General features: G+C 45.5%; 1 protein-coding gene across 2 annotated transcripts in view; it reads left to right on the top strand.

The window, feature by feature from the left end:
• The window catches only part of LOC311017540 (uncharacterized protein), a 19263-nt gene extending 1835 nt beyond the window's left edge, over positions 1-17428 (top strand). Inside the window, exons 2-54 of one of the 2 annotated variants that reach the window (XM_084015950.1) lie at positions 232-438; positions 1492-1508; positions 1627-1659; positions 2363-2395; positions 2523-2576; positions 2751-2843; positions 3212-3289; positions 3442-3486; positions 3627-3680; positions 3874-3927; positions 4256-4309; positions 4406-4459; positions 4555-4608; positions 4722-4766; positions 4892-4945; positions 5060-5104; positions 5216-5269; positions 5719-5817; positions 5927-5971; positions 6080-6178; positions 6280-6333; positions 6662-6769; positions 6861-6914; positions 7018-7116; positions 7207-7260; positions 7440-7538; positions 7676-7729; positions 7821-7874; positions 7958-8011; positions 8099-8152; positions 8725-8769; positions 8864-8962; positions 9436-9543; positions 9666-9719; positions 9812-9865; positions 9956-10009; positions 10828-10881; positions 10972-11079; positions 11181-11234; positions 12182-12235; positions 12323-12484; positions 12576-12683; positions 12897-13004; positions 13124-13177; positions 13291-13398; positions 13490-13543; positions 13630-13737; positions 13819-13872; positions 14437-14544; positions 14633-14921; positions 15272-15459; positions 15545-15787; positions 15889-17428. In XM_084015950.1, coding sequence (XP_083872076.1) covers positions 232-438; positions 1492-1508; positions 1627-1659; positions 2363-2395; positions 2523-2576; positions 2751-2843; positions 3212-3289; positions 3442-3486; positions 3627-3680; positions 3874-3927; positions 4256-4309; positions 4406-4459; positions 4555-4608; positions 4722-4766; positions 4892-4945; positions 5060-5104; positions 5216-5269; positions 5719-5817; positions 5927-5971; positions 6080-6178; positions 6280-6333; positions 6662-6769; positions 6861-6914; positions 7018-7116; positions 7207-7260; positions 7440-7538; positions 7676-7729; positions 7821-7874; positions 7958-8011; positions 8099-8152; positions 8725-8769; positions 8864-8962; positions 9436-9543; positions 9666-9719; positions 9812-9865; positions 9956-10009; positions 10828-10881; positions 10972-11079; positions 11181-11234; positions 12182-12235; positions 12323-12484; positions 12576-12683; positions 12897-13004; positions 13124-13177; positions 13291-13398; positions 13490-13543; positions 13630-13737; positions 13819-13872; positions 14437-14544; positions 14633-14921; positions 15272-15459; positions 15545-15787; positions 15889-16035 — 4370 coding nt within the window. In that variant the 3' untranslated portion in view covers positions 16036-17428. The remainder of the gene's footprint in view (positions 1-231; positions 439-1491; positions 1509-1626; positions 1660-2362; positions 2396-2522; positions 2577-2750; positions 2844-3211; positions 3290-3441; positions 3487-3626; positions 3681-3873; positions 3928-4255; positions 4310-4405; positions 4460-4554; positions 4609-4721; positions 4767-4891; positions 4946-5059; positions 5105-5215; positions 5270-5718; positions 5818-5926; positions 5972-6079; positions 6179-6279; positions 6334-6661; positions 6770-6860; positions 6915-7017; positions 7117-7206; positions 7261-7439; positions 7539-7675; positions 7730-7820; positions 7875-7957; positions 8012-8098; positions 8153-8724; positions 8770-8863; positions 8963-9435; positions 9544-9665; positions 9720-9811; positions 9866-9955; positions 10010-10827; positions 10882-10971; positions 11080-11180; positions 11235-12181; positions 12236-12322; positions 12485-12575; positions 12684-12896; positions 13005-13123; positions 13178-13290; positions 13399-13489; positions 13544-13629; positions 13738-13818; positions 13873-14436; positions 14545-14632; positions 14922-15271; positions 15460-15544; positions 15788-15888) is intronic. The other variant, XM_084015951.1, reaches the window with a different exon arrangement.
• The last annotated feature ends 851 nt before the right edge of the window (positions 17429-18279 follow it).

Below are 18279 nucleotides of genomic sequence, written 5' to 3'. Positions count from 1 at the left end.
TCTTACCCCCACACTGCTACTACCCCTCCCACTTCCTCGCCGTGCCCCCTTGACCCCCTTCCATTCTTCGACTCTCCACTTTTTAAACAACAACCTGCTTCACCAACCCCTTCAACACTGTATCAACCCCGATACCTTTCTCCCCCGGCCTAATTCTCTCTTGAACCATCCCCTTCTGTGTCTTCCTCCTTCCTGTCCACCTGCCACGCCGCCCCCTGCTGGCCACCGTAGAGGAGGCAGGTGGATGCATCCAGGACGGCCAACAGTATAATGATAAGGATGTGTGGAAGCCCGAGCCGTGTCGTATCTGTGTGTGCGACGGCGGAGCGGTTCTGTGTGATGAGATAATCTGCGAGGAGATCAAAGAATGTGCCAACCCTCTCATCCCATCTGGAGAGTGCTGTCCCATCTGCCCCGCCGATGCCAGTGCCCCCATTGGTTGTAATTTATTTATTCACATACCCATAAATAAATTACTCTTTTAGCTTTGCGTTTATCTCATCCTCCGGCTCACACTTTTGAATGGGGAACTGCCTCAGGATCCAGCGGCGGTCCGGCCGAACGGTCACAGATTACAATCTCTAAATGGGATTTTGATCGTGTCGGCGGCTGCAAAACGTTGTTAATTTGACGATTTGGAATTAACCAAATGACGTTCCCCATTCCAAAGTGGCCCTCTACGTGCTTGGTTTGGATGGAGACCAGATAAGCAACATCATCATTATCCTCTCATTCCCGATGAATGGAAGTCTGTTCCGGGTGGAATTAGATGAATCCTGAGATGTTGTGTTGTCTGGCTCTCACCTAAACCAGTAGAGATGCATTCTGCTTTTTTAACTCATGACTAAAGATGAAGCTTGTGTTCATACCGAGCATCAACTCAATGATTTAGTTTTGCTCCATTCTACAAACCTTTATGCATGAGGCCTCTAAGGTTCAAGGCCTTGTGTAGAGCCCATGTGTTCCTATAGTGTCTTCAGAGACAGAACACAAATACACATAAAGCTGTTTAAGAGAGAAACCCTATGGTTGTGTTTTCACATTGAATTCATTTCCTTCAAAATCATGACCAGAATACTTTTGCTATCTAAGTTCCTGTTTAGAAATGGACCAATCAGGTCAACAGAAGTGGAATAAGTTTAAAAACAAACAGGCTGTTATAACAGAATAAGACACACAGCTATTACTATGGCTGCTACAGCTTTACTCACTTGAACATTTTGTTTGAATGATTGGATCTAAATACATCCTTCTCATCTCTTAGTCCACGCTTTGCTTCTGCTTCATCCCTCTTGGAATTAAATTTCACCATTAATATGACCCTTTTTTTGGATTTGGTGAATGGTATTTGATCACTTTAGCATCATTAGATTTTCCTCCCAGAATCACAAACTAGTATCTGTATCTGAAAGGTTTTTTTTTTACTCACTTGTGCCCTTTTAATCTTTTGTTCTTCCTTCCATCCCTCCACGCATCCTTCTGCAACATCAGAGACAATTGGTGCAAAGGTGAGGCAGTGGGTTGTGGGAAAATCTACTCATTCAGAAAGTAACAGTATGAAAACATCTGTGGCTCCGAGTCGTTTGTTTCCGGCCGCTGATATCACTTCTTTCTGTCATCACTCAGGGCCAGAAAGGTGAACCAGGAGATATTGCAGATGTAAGTATGTTCAGTCTTTCTGGGTTCTCATTTCAGAGAACAAATGATCAATTAAACCTATTTTTTACCTCCGTTATTCCTTTTTGGAATGAATGATTGCAGACTTCTGTTTTCTTTTTTTGGGAAATGTGAAACACTGTTCCCATTTATTTCCATAATTACCACTTACACAAGACACATATTTCTCATAAGATTTTGCATTTGTGTTGACAAAGAGTTTTCTCAACTGAGCAAGTTCTTTTCTTATTTTTCCTAAATGTTTTGATTAACCTTCTTATTTCTGCAGTTTCAAACATTTCATCATTAAAAGGGGCGATTTCACGCTCATAAAAAGCTCACTTCAATCCCTCAATGAACTTTCTATTGTCCACGAGGGGAAAAAACCCTGCATTCCTTGGACATAATGAACCCGATCAAATCCTCTTAGATCCTCTCAGCAACTTTTCTGGAAGTGCACATGTCAGGTGGACAAAGCCGGCCCAAAGCAGAGGTTACCAGGAGGTGATGTTTTTAACAAAACTTCATCCTGTCACACGAAATCCTCATCAGATTGTGGCTTTAGCTTGATGTCTCACCTCCTACTTAGCTGGAATGTTCTCTCATTTGAGCTGTTCAGGAACCGGTACAACCGGACACGACAGCAAAGATTGCTCATGTAATAAAGAGTCATTGACCAAGGCTTTTCTTTTCTCCTTTTGTGCAGGTTGTAGGACCAAAAGGACCACCGGGCCCTATGGTAAACAACACACATCGTTTATTATCTACCTTCTACACGTATCCAGGCATTATTTCATGAGAATCTTTATAAGTAGACAACATGAGGAGTTTTATCCATCACTCATCAAATACCTTTGTCTGTGCAGGGCCCCTCAGGTGAGCAGGGAGCACGTGGAGATGTTGGCGCCAAGGGTGATAAGGTAAGAGACAACACGCTGCGTCCTTCCACAACAGCTCCGATCATTAGAACAACTGAACATCATCATGCAAACAGATACGACAATTCTTCTCGTCCAGCTAAAATCTCTGACCTGAAGTCTTCTTTAGTGTTCCTCACAAACCCAGAGAAAAACAAAGCCACTCTTTTTCCCTAGGGAAACATCGGACCTCGTGGAAGAGATGGTGAACCTGGCATCCCCGGAAACCCCGGAGCAGCCGGCCCACCCGGACCACCGGGACTCGGAGGGGTGAGTCTGTCGTACAAAACAACTATTTGACAAAACCACAGTGTTACTCCAGTATTGCATATCACAAACAAATGTGTAAATATGTAGAGATGAATAAATGTTGATACAAGTCACAAGCATTATCACTGTCACCACATCCCCTTGTTGTGGAGACTTTTCACTACATTTGACTTGATCCATACATGGAAACAGCCAAACATGAGTCCATAGATAAGTAAGGATGTGAATGCATGACATCACTGCAGTATTCTTGTGCACTGAGCAGAAATATGGAGGGTGAAAACGGTGCTTTACTTTAGCAGAAGTCGTTAATTCAGTTAATGTGGTTCTCTTGCTTGCTGACTCTCTGTGTCTGTTCTGTTTCACAGAACTTTGCTGCTCAGATGGCTGGAGGTTTTGATGAGAAGGCCGGAGGCGCTCAGATGGGTGTGATGCAGGGACCAATGGTGAGTACAATCAGGGAGAACTCATTACTAATGGCTGCTGAAGAGAAACCAATTACAATGCTGCCACCTTGTGGTTCACTAGTTTCACTTTGAGTTGGCACTTCCAAGTGATGCCAGGTTAACGTTCTGTATGTTTTGTGTTTGTCCCTCAGGGTCCTATGGGTCCTCGTGGTCCCCCCGGACCAAGTGGAGCTCCTGTAAGTACATTTCATTACAGCACCACCCCATGATGTGATTGGTTATTATAATCAAACAGCTACTGTAGACTTATATCAAGAAGAATTGTGCCATAAAGGAATAAACCTCTAATTCTTTGCGTCATCCTTTTTACCGACAGGGCCCACAGGGTTTCCAGGGTAGCCCCGGAGAGGCTGGAGAGCCTGGCCCAGCTGTAAGTATACACACATCCCAGAATGCATCTACGCGCCCAACAGACTGATTTATGACTGTGCTGTTTTGCACTGTAGCTACAAATTCAAGTTCAACAGAATAAGAGGCAGTATTTGCATTTTGGAGCACAAAAGTCTTTGGAGCAATAAGATAACCGTCACTAATGATTTATCTATGTCTTGTTTTTATACCAGGGAGCATTGGGACCTCGTGGACCATCTGGACCTTCTGGAAAACCTGGAAGTGATGTAAGTGTTGAGGATTCATCCTTACATGAACCCAACAGCTCACTTAAACACCACATTTAAACCACATTGAGAATATTTTAACTCCAAGTGAAACTATTTTGCTTCATCACGTCACTATTATTTCACAATGATGTTTGAGTCCATCAACATATAACCAACTTTTTGATAAGCTCCCCACCTCGATACACTGCACCACCAGGGGGCACTCTCCTAACACTGCAGCTGAGAATAATGACTTCACAAAACACAAGCTGCAGTCATATCTTTCTGCTGCGATGCACTGAAGGAGAAATCAGAAATAATCCTTCCACTTCCTGTTTGTTTCTAGGGTGAGGGTGGCAAACCCGGAAAGGCTGGTGAGCGTGGACCTGCAGGGCCTCAGGTGACTAACTCCTGGATGACACCACATGCTGAAGTCTGGGGAGGGAAACAGGGAAGAGGGTAATTCATCCTCATGGTCATATTTTGTGTTTTTCAGGGAGCTCGTGGATTCCCTGGAACTCCTGGACTTCCTGGAATCAAAGGACACAGAGTGAGTGTTTCAACGTTCTTTGTGTAGCTGATGCTCATTCATTACACCTGAGGACTGGCAGAGTCCTGATGAGTCCTGTTTATGTGTCTCTGTAGGGTCATCCCGGTCTGGATGGAGCTAAGGGAGAGACCGGTGCCGCAGGAGCCAAGGTGAGACCACCACATGCATCTTTTGTTTTTAATAAAACCAGATTTGTTTTGCAATTCCTTCCATTGTTTTCCTGCTCACCTCTTCTCATTTTCCTGATCTCTGTTCCCATCAGGGTGAGTCTGGTTCTTCTGGAGAGAACGGCGCCGCTGGACCTATGGTGAGTCTCCAGTCTGCTATTCCCTTTCAACATATAATACTAACAGAATGTATGTGGCTCATGAATTCAAGCTTCAAGTATGAAAATGATCGGGATAAGCTGACCGATGGTGTCTTCTGCTGTAGGGTCCCCGTGGTCTGCCTGGTGAGAGGGGGCGTTCTGGAGCTGCTGGATCTGCTGTGAGTACCAGACTCAAGACCACTTCAAAGCATTTATAGTTGTTTGTAGCAACTTTAAGCAACATCATGTCATGGTGTCTTCACACGACTGACTCTTGTCTGTTCACTCTTCAGGGTGCTCGTGGAAATGATGGCCTGCCCGGTCCCGCTGGTCCACCTGTGAGTATCATCGCTCCCATTTTTACATCCTAGTTTATAATGTAATCCAAACTTATGGCCCTTTATAACACGACAACTACGTAACCTGCAGATCTTATTCTCTTTCTACAGGGGCCTGTTGGTCCATCTGGAGCTCCCGGTTTCCCAGGATCTCCAGGAGCCAAGGTTTGTGCAGATCACATGATCATGAACTCGTATTGTATATCTGTGGCAGATCTCAGGGAGTAAAATAAAGATACCAAAGCCTGGTGAGGTGCACTTGAACCATTTGTGGTTAGCTGCATCTTCAGGTTCTACTTTATCACTCCGTGAATTCTACATGGAATACAAACCCATAAACTCCTGCCTGGTTCTTGTAGTTTACTGTCATAAACAAAGAGTAGCTTACAAACTCCTCTATTATCTGGTTATGAAGTTAAACGATGCATTAACAGTCAAAAGGTAATATAAAAACATAAATATATATGAGAACATAAAGGAAACAGGAACATTAGAACACTCTAATGTTCAGCTCTGCTAAATGGAGGCGTGAATGTTGGATTCATAGGTGAATGAAATGTAGAACAAATCATTTTTATCTCCCCGTTAACGATGAACGTATTGTGTCCCGTCAGGGAGAAGCTGGTCCTACTGGAGCTCGTGGATCTGAAGGAGCACAGGGACCCCGTGGAGAGGGTGGTACCCCAGGATCTCCTGGACCCGCCGGAGCATCGGTTCGTTTACTCCTCCCCATCATCCAGATTTTGATCAACTCCATACAGCTGTGTTTGTTATACATGACTAACCATCATGCACTGCTTCTTCTTCTTCTTCTCTGTGTAGGGTAACCCTGGTACTGATGGTATCCCTGGAGCTAAAGGATCTGCTGTAAGTCCACTCTCTATCCATTGAGTCCTCCATTACTCTATGTTTCTGTATTATTCAGCAGGTTTTTTACTTTATACTGACATGTTGTCGTGTTTTCCTTCCTTGAAGGGTGGTGCTGGTATTGCTGGTGCTCCTGGATTCCCCGGCCCCCGTGGCCCACCTGGACCACAAGGAGCTACAGGACCTCTGGGGCCAAAGGGACAGTCTGTAAGGCTTGGGAATCATCGAAAAACCTGAATGAAACCTGAATACTTGTTTGTGTTATGATCATTTATTGTTGTCCCTGTCTTCTTTCTTGCCATGTTTAGGGAGACCCTGGTATTCCTGGATTCAAGGGTGAAGCCGGACCCAAGGGAGAGCTTGTAAGTATATTCTATACTCGTAGACCGTATATAAGAACTTGGGCTCCATTTCATCATTTTGGCCGTTGCCATCTTGGTTTCTGACACAAGAAGTTGGAGCTGAGTATGTTGAGTTCTCTTGAAAACTCACTTTTACAGAGATAATAAAACCAGAGGAGTCGCCCCCAGGTGGCTATTAGAAAGATTGCACCTTTAAGGCACTCCACTTTTCAGAGCTGTAAGTTGCCCACTGACTAAACAGGAAGCTGGTCATCAGGTGATCCACTGTGGAGGATCTTTTAGAATGAGGCTACAGAGAAGGTTTACTTACATATCTTAATTTCTGCAGGGCCCCGCTGGTCCCCTTGGTGGCCCTGGACCATCTGGTGAAGAAGGAAAGCGAGGTGCCAGAGGAGAGCCTGGAACTGCTGGACCACTCGGACCTCCTGGAGAGAGAGTAAGTCACCGGGACGTTCAATAAAGTTGGTAAAAAGTGACATTATTAATGACTTAATGCACAATCTAAGCACATACCTGATTCTTTCCAGGGAGCTCCTGGTAACCGTGGTTTCCCAGGTCAGGATGGTCTTGCTGGTGCTAAGGTAAATCCCGTCGGATTTCAGATCATTGACACCATGAACGCATTCATTTAGAAGTAGCTGCCGTATGTACACCAGAGTTACATTGATATCTTACCTTCTCCAGGGTGCCCCTGGTGACCGTGGTGTTCCTGGTGCTGGTGGACCCAAAGGTGCTACTGGAGACCCCGGACGCACAGGAGAGTCAGGTCTCCCCGGAGCCAGAGTGAGTCAGACCACAGACAGCCATGCTCACCTGTAATCTTAGTCCCGATACAGAAGCCGATGATCTCTAACACGCGTTTGCCTTCCACAGGGTCTCACCGGTCGCCCCGGAGATGCTGGTCCTCAAGGCAAAGTTGGAGCTTCTGTGAGTACCACGTTGATTCCTGCACATCATCACTAGCAGCAGTTTGATTGAGTTATTCTATGCTGATGTCGCAATTTATAAGAGAAGAATTTGTACATGTATTTCCCTAATTAGACACAAGAATAGAAGTTAATCTATTATCTCCAGTGCTGATTTCTTACCTTGTGGCTTTTTAACAGGGTGCTTCTGGTGAGGACGGTCGCCCCGGCCCACCTGGACCCCAGGGAGCCCGTGGACAGCCAGGAGTGATGGGATTCCCCGGACCAAAGGGAGCCAATGTGAGTTTTTAATAAGAGAAATACTTAATACCTGCTCATATACAGTCTAAATACATCCATGTGTGAATGAGTATTACCACTAGTACCACTGACGTCTACAGTCTACAGATCATTTACATGGATTTTCTCTCCAACAGGGTGAAGGTGGAAAGGCAGGAGAGAAGGGTCTTGTGGGCCGTCCTGGTCTGAGAGTGAGTACATCTTCTCCACGAACACTCCATCTTCTTTTAAAAAGCGTCTCCGGATCACGTCTTCATCATTTCAATGCTCCTCTCTGTTCAGGGTTTGCCTGGAAAGGATGGTGAGACCGGTGCTGCTGGACCTCATGGCCCCGCTGTGAGTATTTCACTTAATCAATTATTTGGTTGCCGGATAAGTTTTGTCCCCGACTGATCACATGTTTTTGGGGTTTTTCATAGGGACCCGCTGGAGAGAGAGGAGAGCAAGGACAGCCCGGACCTAATGGCTTCCAGGTGAGTTCATGTTCTCCTCATATCCACGTCTGGAAAACAAAAAATATCATTTACACCAAATAAATAACTAATCCCTTCCTCGGACAGGGACTGCCTGGACCAACTGGTGCCCCAGGAGAGGGTGGAAAACCCGGAGACCAGGTGAGTGACACTTACTAACAAACCAATGACCTGCTGCTGAAACACTCACTCAACCCATATGCATCAACAAAGGGAGAGAACTAGTGAGCTAAAGCTGTCTTTGGTTCATCGGTAAAAATAAATACATATATTTCTGTAGAAACAACCAGAAACCACTTAAACATCCCAGTGATGATTAACATTACAGCCTCAATTCTCAGTTTTTATATTATGCTGATTAATGTTTCATTTTAATAGTCTATGGTGGTCATTATAATATAATTATATACAGCTGACATTTAGGATGTATTACTTTTTCCAGTTGATCCTCGACGACATTACTCAAACAAAAAGCTGAAATACAATTGATCTGCCGTCTGCAGCACAGTTCTGTGAAAGCCTCATTCCTTATTACAGAAAGCTTGTTGAGCTCAGATTAATGACATGCAGGATTGAAGTTATATTTAATCCTGAGATTAATTGTTTCTTCATAGGAATAACAATGAAACCTCGGACTGAGTTTAACCCACAGAACGTTTAGGCGTGTAGATATTTCCCAAACAGGAATAAAAGCGTGTCTTCTCTCTGTGCAGGGTGTTTCTGGTGAGGGCGGAGTTCCTGGAGCTGTTGGACCCAGAGTGAGTTTCCATCATTAAGCTTCACATCTTCACAAATCACACACCTGAGCCTCCTGTTCCTCCTGCTGATTGGCCGTTCTCTTGTCTCCTGCAGGGTGAGCGTGGTTTCCCAGGTGAGAGGGGTGGAGCTGGAGCTCAGGGTCTGCAGGGACCTCGTGGAGTTCCTGGAACACCTGGATCTGATGGACCCAAGGTCAGTGGATGGCTGTGATACAAATCTAGAGTTTCAGAATCAGATGTTTGTGGTTCCAGAAGAACATATCAAAAGATAGAAAGTCTGCTTCATCAAAACTCTTGTGTTAAATTACATTTAGCCTTTGGACAGAGCCAGGCTAACTATTCCCCCCGTTTCCAGTCATTATGCTAAGCTAAGCTAGGCTAACTGGCTGACTTGAGATTGATATTCACCTCACAGACATAAGAGACCTTCTCATTTAATTCTCAGCAATTTTCCATAATGTCAAACTATTCCTTGACATGAATTAAGATGTTTCTGGTCTATTCATTTAATAATAATAAAATAAAATAATAAAACTATATCAGGATATATTTTAGGCTTTTGACAATATATTTACGTGTTTTCCAGGAAAAAGAGGTCCAGTATGTTCACACGTTGGTAATCATGATCAAATCTGACTTACATGTTATCTCCTAATTCTAATTCAGGGAGCCATTGGACCAACTGGCTCTGCTGGATCCCAGGGACCCCCCGGCCTGCAGGGTATGCCCGGAGAGAGAGGAACCAGCGGCATCACAGGAGCCAAGGGAGACAGAGTGAGTCATACGGACTTCTATTTTTAACATAATGGGATTATTTATTGTGCATTCAATAGCACAAATGTCATGACAGAGGCCTTGCTGAGTCATAGTGATTAACTTTCTTCTTTGTCCAACAGGGAGACAACGGACAGAAAGGACCCGAGGGAGCTTCTGGAAAGGACGGCAGCAGAGTGAGTTCAACATAAATCATGAGATAACATGAAATCACACCCAAACTCTATTCTTTTCTAACATGTATCCATGCTCCTCTCCCTCTGTTCAGGGTCTGACCGGTCCCATTGGACCTCCAGGCCCATCTGGACCCAACGGAGCCAAGGTAAGAATGACAGAGATACCCTTCCATCGTTCTATGGGGACATCAGTTTGAGTTATCTTGGTTTGACTGACTGGTTTCTCTCTTCTGCAGGGTGAGACTGGAACCACGGGACCCACCGGAGCTACAGGTGTTCGTGGTGCCCCCGTAAGTCCACGTTACAAAACATCAAAACACAAAGAGGATGCAAGGAAATAATAAAAACACAGAGGGGGAAACATGTCATAACACACAGATCAATATTACAGAAAAGCAATTCAGAAAGAAGGGATTTCAGACAGTCTTATTTATGAACCGAGACCTCGGGACTAAAAAGGAACGACACATTTGAGGATTTCAGCCTCCGGGAAGGGAGGCGGGGCAACGAGGGATCAGCTCGATAACTTTCAGGGCTTCAGAGGTCATCAATAATACCTCAACATTGATTCTAAAGACAACAGGTTGACAGTGGAGGCAACATCCTGGCATGAGCTGGAGGCCGGAGCGGGATTGTCTGTTTCAGTCGGTTACAGTCCTCTAATCTACTTGTCAGTTTAGGACACATATTGATCAGATTAGATCATTAAACCTCTTCACATTAAAACATAAAGATTGAGCTTTAGTGGAAACTCTGGTTGTGACTGTTAAACTAAAGGGGGACTGAGACTTTGCTTCCTTTTAAAGGTGTTTCCATTACTATTATTGAACTAGAAGAAGAAGAAGAAGAAGTGACGTCCATAGTGAGAGTTTTTGATGTAGAATCATAACTGTCCCTCCATGGATATAATCTAGGATGAGGACCAGATTACAACAATAGTCCTTTCTTCTGAGATAATCATATTCATGTACATTAAAATCCTCCTTTTTCTAAATGAACAAACACCAGTAAGCAAAGTGTCAAAGAATAATAACAGATAATAAAAAAACAGCATTAACATCTTACCCCAAGCTGCCCCTGACCACCCGTCTCTTCTGCCCCCCTGCAGGGTGACCGCGGTGAGGGTGGTCCTCCTGGACCCGCTGGCTTCGCCGGACCTCCTGTAAGTAAAATCAACGATGTGTGTTTTGTTCAAATGAAAGGAGAAATGGTTTTATTCTAATAATATTCCTGCTTGGTTTGACATCTCCAGGGTTCAGATGGTCAGCCTGGTGCCAAGGGAGAGCTCGGAGAGACCGGACAGAAGGGAGAGGGTGGTGCTCATGGACCTCAGGGACCCTCTGGAGCTCCTGGACCTGTGGTCAGTACTTGTATTCTTATTGTAGTATAGTATCTCTTACGTAACATATCAGTGCTGTAGTGTTTATATAACATGATTCATGGTTTGTTTGTCTTTTTCAGGGACCTACTGGTGTATCTGGACCTAAAGGAGCACGTGGTGCTCAGGGAGCTGCTGTAAGTATCGTCTGTACTCACGTGAATAATCTGCTGAATTCAATGTCCCGACTGATTTAAAGGATGAGGAGGGCAGAAACCCAAACATTAGTCGATTCATTCATGTTTTTGATCACACATTCGTCATTTGAATCATTTTTCAAGCAACAATATAAAACATTCACTCATTCTGTAGTTGCGACTTCTCAGCTGTGACCACTTGCTGTTTGTCTTGGTCTCATGTGAATCAGCTTCCTCTGTTGGCTGGACAATTTATTGACCAAGCAGTTAATCGCCAATAGAGAAAATGATGTGCAGATTAATTGATGGTGGATAAATCAGACATCATCAGATTAATCACAGGGAAGCTGTGATTAATCACGATTAATAACCATTTGCAAACATGCCAGAAAAAATCAAATTTCCTCTGTTTATTGTTGTGGGAAAGATAAATGACAGAAGACGACAGTCATAAGGTTTGAATGTTGGCAACACGTTACAGTAAAAGTATATATATAAATATGAAAAATGAAATGAAAAGGAACTATACTTCTCATAATCAACATAAATGAATATTAAATGTGTGAAAAGGAGGACTCCTCCTCCGTCACTCAACTAACTTCATGTCTCACATCACCTCTTGTGACTGGAATCCTTTTTAATAATTAATAAAGTCTGCTTCTCTGATCAAGGTCACGTTAAAGTGGGCAGGAAGTGGATTTCCTTTTGGACCTTTAGACCACAACCTTTACCTGAGGGAATTACCCACAAATCATAGCCAGACATTTTGACTTCTCATAGCAGGAAGACCTCAGGGGTTATAATAAGGATCATTTATTAAGTGTTAGAAGCCTGTGAGCAGACCACTGAGGTGCATGACATCTATCTGCTGAATGTGGTGATCACATATGATCCTAACAGGCCAAGTTATGGATGATGGAAGTTGTTTCTATTGTTCTCTCTGACAGGGTGCTACTGGTTTCCCTGGCGCCGCCGGCAGAGTTGGATCTCCTGGACCTAATGTGAGTGTTTCCTCCAAACTTAAATCCCAGAAAGGATCTAAAAGGATTCGTGAACATGTTTGAGGGTATTTCTTCTCTTACCCACAGGGTAACCCCGGTCCCGTTGGCCCCGGTGGACCTTCTGGTAAAGACGGACCCAAGGGTGCTCGTGGTGATGCTGGACTATCAGGAAGACAGGGAGACAACGGGCTTCGCGGACCTTCTGGCCTCCAAGGAGAGAAGGGAGAGGCTGGAGAGGACGGACCACCTGTGAGTTTGAATTTGCACCTCACAAGAACAAACACGAGAAAATGTTCTGCGCACTTCAACTTGGGTCTGGTTCTTTCTCCTGGTTTTATAGGGTCCAGATGGGCCTTCAGGTCCTCAGGGTCTTGGTGGATCTCGTGGTATCGTTGGTCTGCCTGGTCAGCGTGGAGAGAGAGGTTTCGCCGGTCTCCCTGGACCTTCTGTAAGTGCTCTCATTTCAAACATTTGATGAACCTTAATCTTTCTGTACTTTTGAGGCTTGTTGTGAGTTATCCATGAAATCCACATTCATGTCCATGAAACCGTATATAGACACAAAATCCTGATCCATTGGAAGAAAGAAGATCATTCTGTCTGCCTTCAGGGTCAGAGGAGCTACTGAAACTCTAATGATAATATTCTGCTGTGTGTTTAGGGAGAGCCTGGTAAACAAGGAGGTTCTGGTTCCTCTGGTGACCGTGGACCTCCTGGACCCGTGGGTCCCCCTGGACTGACTGGACCTTCTGGAGAGACTGGAAGAGAGGTCAGAACCACACAACAATAACAACAATCATAATGTCAGGACATTAGTTTTACAATATAATCAGGAATCTATCCAATCATATCTGCCATATCATTTAAAAAACTGGTTCTGTATCTCAGGGTTCTTCTGGATCAGATGGACCTCCTGGTAGAGATGGAGCTACTGGAGTCAAGGTGAGAAGTCCTGAAATCCTGAAACTAGTCCAGCAAATCACACAGTTGGACAAAAGTCTCCGAGATCTGCTAGTTTTACAGAAACCGACTCATCGTCTTGTGTCCTCCCGTAGGGAGAGCGAGGTAACACCGGTCCCGCCGGTGCCCCCGGAGCTCCTGGTGCCCCCGGATCCACCGGACCTGTCGGACCCCTCGGCAAGCAGGGAGACAGAGGAGAGAGCGTGAGTAGACCGACATGCTGTAGGCGACCCAGTGTCAGACTCAGATCCAGGTTTCAGATGGAAGCTCCAACACTGTCCTTCCTTTCTTCAGGGTGCTCAAGGACCTGCAGGACCCTCCGGACCCAGCGGCGCTAGAGGCATGGCCGTGAGTATCATGATCTCCGACGGCAACCATACCATTAGTGTTATATACAGCCATGCATGTAAATACATGTTAAACCTTTACCCCAGGGACCCCAAGGACCACGTGGAGACAAGGGAGAGGCTGGAGAGGTCGGAGAGAGGGGAACGAAGGGTCACCGTGGCTTCACCGGTCTGCAGGGTCTTCCTGGACCTCCTGTAAGCGATCCATTCCTAACACTTCATGCCCGTCCTCTGAGCGCTCCTCCATCTAATCCGGGGTTGTCTTCATCCTAACAGGGTTCCTCTGGAGATGCTGGAGCCGCCGGATCTTCCGGACCAAGCGGAGCTAAGGTGAGAAAACTAACTTTTATTCCACTTCTGTCCCTCAGCTTTAACGCCTCAGATATGTGATGGTAATGAAGGGCACAGGTTAGTCTTTTTTGTAATCCTCCAATCACCTGAAGAAGATGGGGACGGGAAAAGGCCACGTGCTTTAATTACGCAGCGCTGCGATAAGATGGGCAGCCGAGGCGTTTTGTAATTACTCTCTGCAAAGAAAAAAGAGGCAGACGGACGGCGGGGACGGCGATTCGTCAAAGCACTCCTGCTGAGATCAGAAACGGACTTCAATATCTATTCTCGATTAGCGAAGCGCCGGGCCTGATAAGGGAAATGAAGAGAAATGTCACCATACAAATACTCCTCATGCATAATAAGGCAACAGGGTCTGGAGGTGATTTGAGAACTGAGGAACTGCTGGCACATTTAAATAAGCTTAATCAGGTTCTTATTCAGGATTCATGATGGATCTAAAGAATATAACCAGCTCTTTACACTTTGAATAGTTGGGTAAATGAAGTAATGTTTCAGATTAACGCACACATCCCATGACTTTAACACTCACTGCTTCTGTAGGGACCAGCTGGACCATCTGGACCTGCTGGCAAAGACGGATCAAATGGACAGCCTGGCCCCCTTGGACCACCTGGACCTCGTGGACGTTCTGGAGAATCTGGTCCTGCTGTACGTTTCATGTCCTGGAAGTTAAATCCGCTCCACAGTTCCTTTTTCAGCACCTGACCCATTCCCATGTATTTCGCCCTCCCTTCAGGGTCCTCCTGGTAACGCCGGACCCCCTGGCCCTCCTGGTCCTCCTGGCCCAGGCATCGACATGTCCGCCTTCGCCGGTCTGGGTCAGACGGAGAAGTCCCCCGATCCTCTCAGGTACATGAGGGCCGACGAGGCCTCCAGCTCCCTGAGGCAGCACGACGTGGAGGTGGACTCCACGCTGAAGTCCCTCAACAGCCAGATCGAGACCCTGCGCAGCCCCGACGGCTCCCAGAAGAACCCGGCTCGCACCTGCAGAGACCTGAAACTGTGCCACCCCGAGTGGAAGAGCGGTGAGTAGGCCGGGGGAATGATAGAGGAAGGAAACATAGTCTATAGGATGGTGAGAGAGACGGACAGTTTAATGTGCTGGGTCCAAGAAAAAATAATATAAGGTCATACTTTCTCTTATATTTATCAGCATACAGAAAAATGAAACACCGTGATGTCCTTACCTGATCTAGAAATGCTAAATATGCTGTTTAATGTCTGGTAAAAAGTCAATGCAGCTGTGGGATTTCTGATTATTACATCTATAAGACTTGGGTTTTTATAATGAGCTGTTCAACAGGCTTCCCATCTATTTCTAGAGTTTAAAACCCAGACATCCCTGCTTACTGACCCATGGTTCTCCTCTCTCCAGGTAACTACTGGGTGGATCCCAACATTGGCAGCATCGCTGATGCCATCAAGGTGTTCTGCAACATGGAGACCGGAGAGACCTGCGTCTCCCCGAGCATCGCCGAGGTCCCAAAGAAGAACTGGTGGACCAGCAAGGGCAAGGACCGCAAGCACGTCTGGTTCGGAGAGACCATGAATGGAGGATTCCACGTGAGTGCACTTTTACAACACACGCTCAAGATTTTTAGTTTCTCTGACTTGAATTAACGAAAACCCGTCGTTTCCGGTCTCACAGTTCAACTACGCCGAGGACGGCCCCGTCGCCAACGCCGCCAGCATCCAGCTGACCTTCTTGAGGCTCCTGTCCACCGAAGCATCCCAGAACCTCACTTACCACTGCAAGAACAGCATCGCCTACCTGGACCAGGCCACCGGGAACCTGAAGAAGGCCCTGAAGCTGCAGGGCTCCAACGACGTGGAGCTCCGCGCCGAGGGCACCAGTCGCTTCACCTACACCGTGTTGGAGGACGGCTGCAAGGTGAGCGCAGACGGCTGCACAGAGCCAGAAGAAACTTACTGATGTTTCATCATCACACGACTGCCGTTAACACACTTTCTTTGTTTCTCTCCTCCCAACAGAGACATACAGACCGGTGGAGCAAGACCGTCTTCGAGTACAAAACACAGAAAACCTCCCGTCTGCCGTTCGTGGACATTGCTCCCATGGATATCGGAGGAGCGGATCAGGAGTTCGGAGTGGAAGTCGGCGCCGTCTGCTTCTTGTAAAGCGGAAATATCACAATGGCCCCCCAGAAAAAAAAAGAACCCCCTCCCCTCCCCCCCACAGGAAATAAAGAAACTCAACCATGAAACATTACACACACTTCCACAATAAAGAAGACTGGAAATTATAAAAAGAAAATAGATTTTTCTCTCACAACGAAGTGCTCTCCAAGTGGATGTCAGCACTGAAGGGCACCGGCAATATCTGTACACACACACACACACACACACACCGGCATTCTCTGTCAACCCGCTTTCCTGAGATCCAGTCGTGTTTCCCATCCCCCCCCCATCCCTCCCCTCCCCCCACACTGTTGACGGGAATGAGTCAGAGCCAGGAGGAAGAAGGACCAAGCGAACAAGTTATGGAGAACAGAAACATGGCTTGATGTCACGTATTTATTGTCTAACCTGAGACGAGAGAGTTGAGGTAGGACTGGAGGGGTTTAGCCCCCGTTCCCACTACAGAACAGCCTCTGTCCCAGTCCTACTCCACCTCCCTCCCCGTTTCCCTCCAGACACACTAGAACACGGCTTTTTGAATCAGTGTAGACCAAAACAAATAAACATCCTCAGTCAAAATCTAATTCAGGGTCTCCGGGCTCGTCCACCGTGAGCAGGAGAGAAAGAGGAGAAAAACATTACTGTGTATTATGAATCCTTGGTTCTATTGTTGTGAAAGTCTGTGTTTATAAACAACCAGATGGTTTTATATATATATTTCCACATTATGTGTGTACATGTGTCTTTATGCACACCAACACTTTTTTGGAAAGTGAGGTTACATTTGGGATGTATGTGTCGATGTCCTGTACCCCTTGACTGCCCAACAGAGGAAAGGCCCATCTTACCCCCCATAAAACTATTATTTTGAAAAGAATTTGAGGGAAAAGCGTTTTTTTTAATATTTTTTTTTATCTTAGTCATCCAGATTGTTTAAAGCTACCTCATGCTGAAAAACAAAAAGTGAAAATGTTGAGTTTTAAATCTGAGGTGGATCTGGGGCTGAAGGGCCGTCTTTGCTTTGGGTTGCTCTCTCTTCAGAAGGTGCTATGAGTTCTGTAATTCAGTCCCCCCCCCCTTTCCCAAACCCCCGATTCCCACTAGCCTCACACCACACACTTACACCCCACCCTGGAGGGGTGCAGTCGGGTAAAGACATGGGAGACAGGGGCCTATACTTGGAGGCTTCCTCCGGAGCCCCAAACAGCTGAATGCGGGACTCCGAGGACGGTCGCTGAAAAAAAACACAACCAGGGTGGGTTGTCTCTGTGCGCGTGTGAGGGCGTGTACATTTTTTTTTTTTTATTAATTTTATTATGATCATTTTTGTTTTTATTTTGTTACACTTCTAATTGATGTAAATTGGAAAATAAAAGGAAAACCGAACTAAGAATGAAGTGGATTTTTTGATTGAGTTTTAAATAAAAACAGAAATTGCGAGGGGACTTTTTCCTTCTTTCAACAGAACCAGTCACGTGTGCTTAAATGTTTTGGGTTCTTTTGTTTTAATACTTGTATTTCATCAGTCCGTGTGTGTGTGTGTGTGTGTGTGTGTGTGTGTGTGCGTGTGAGAGAGAGTGTGTGTTTAAGATGATGCGAGTGCGATTGAATCTCACAACAACAGGAAGTACTGTATTGGTTCTGCGGTGTCAGGGTGGGGCCGGCGTCCACGGCTCCTGTTTGTCTGAACTATAGACTTAAATAAAGAACATTTTGTTGACTGGAATCAAGTATCTGTAGAGTAAATGATGCATCTGAACGGCCGCGTCCTCTCCGGTCTGTCTGAGTTATAAAAGCTTGACTTAAGCCTTCACATATTCTTATTTAAAATATCACAAACCTTAGACATACAATTCCATACATATGCAGCTAAATAAATAAATAAAAATAGGCCAGAGACAGATATGCTGGTTATCCATTTGTGAGGACAACAATGAATTGGATGAGATGGCGTTTAAAGAGCAACTACACTGATTTCACACATCAGAATCAGTCCACAGGAAGTCTTTAAAAGAGCTGCATGGCGTCTGATAAATTGACTCAAATGATGTCACTCGAGTCTGTTGGGACTGAAGACTACAAGTTATGGAAAAAACAGAAAAATAATCTGAGGGTTTGAAGTTAGAAAGAAGTGAACTCACCCTCTGACTGTCTGCGACTGAGTTGCATTGTGGGTAATGTAGGCGCCAGGTTTTTGACAGAAAGACTTGCATGACATAAAAAAGGTTAGATGGAGCAAATCCA

This window comes from Eutrigla gurnardus, assembly GCF_963514095.1.
Source record: "Eutrigla gurnardus genome assembly, chromosome: 8".
Lineage (NCBI taxonomy): Eukaryota > Metazoa > Chordata > Actinopteri > Perciformes > Triglidae > Eutrigla > Eutrigla gurnardus.
Note: the sequence above shows the minus strand (reverse complement) of the source record. Positions and strands in the feature narration are given on the sequence as shown.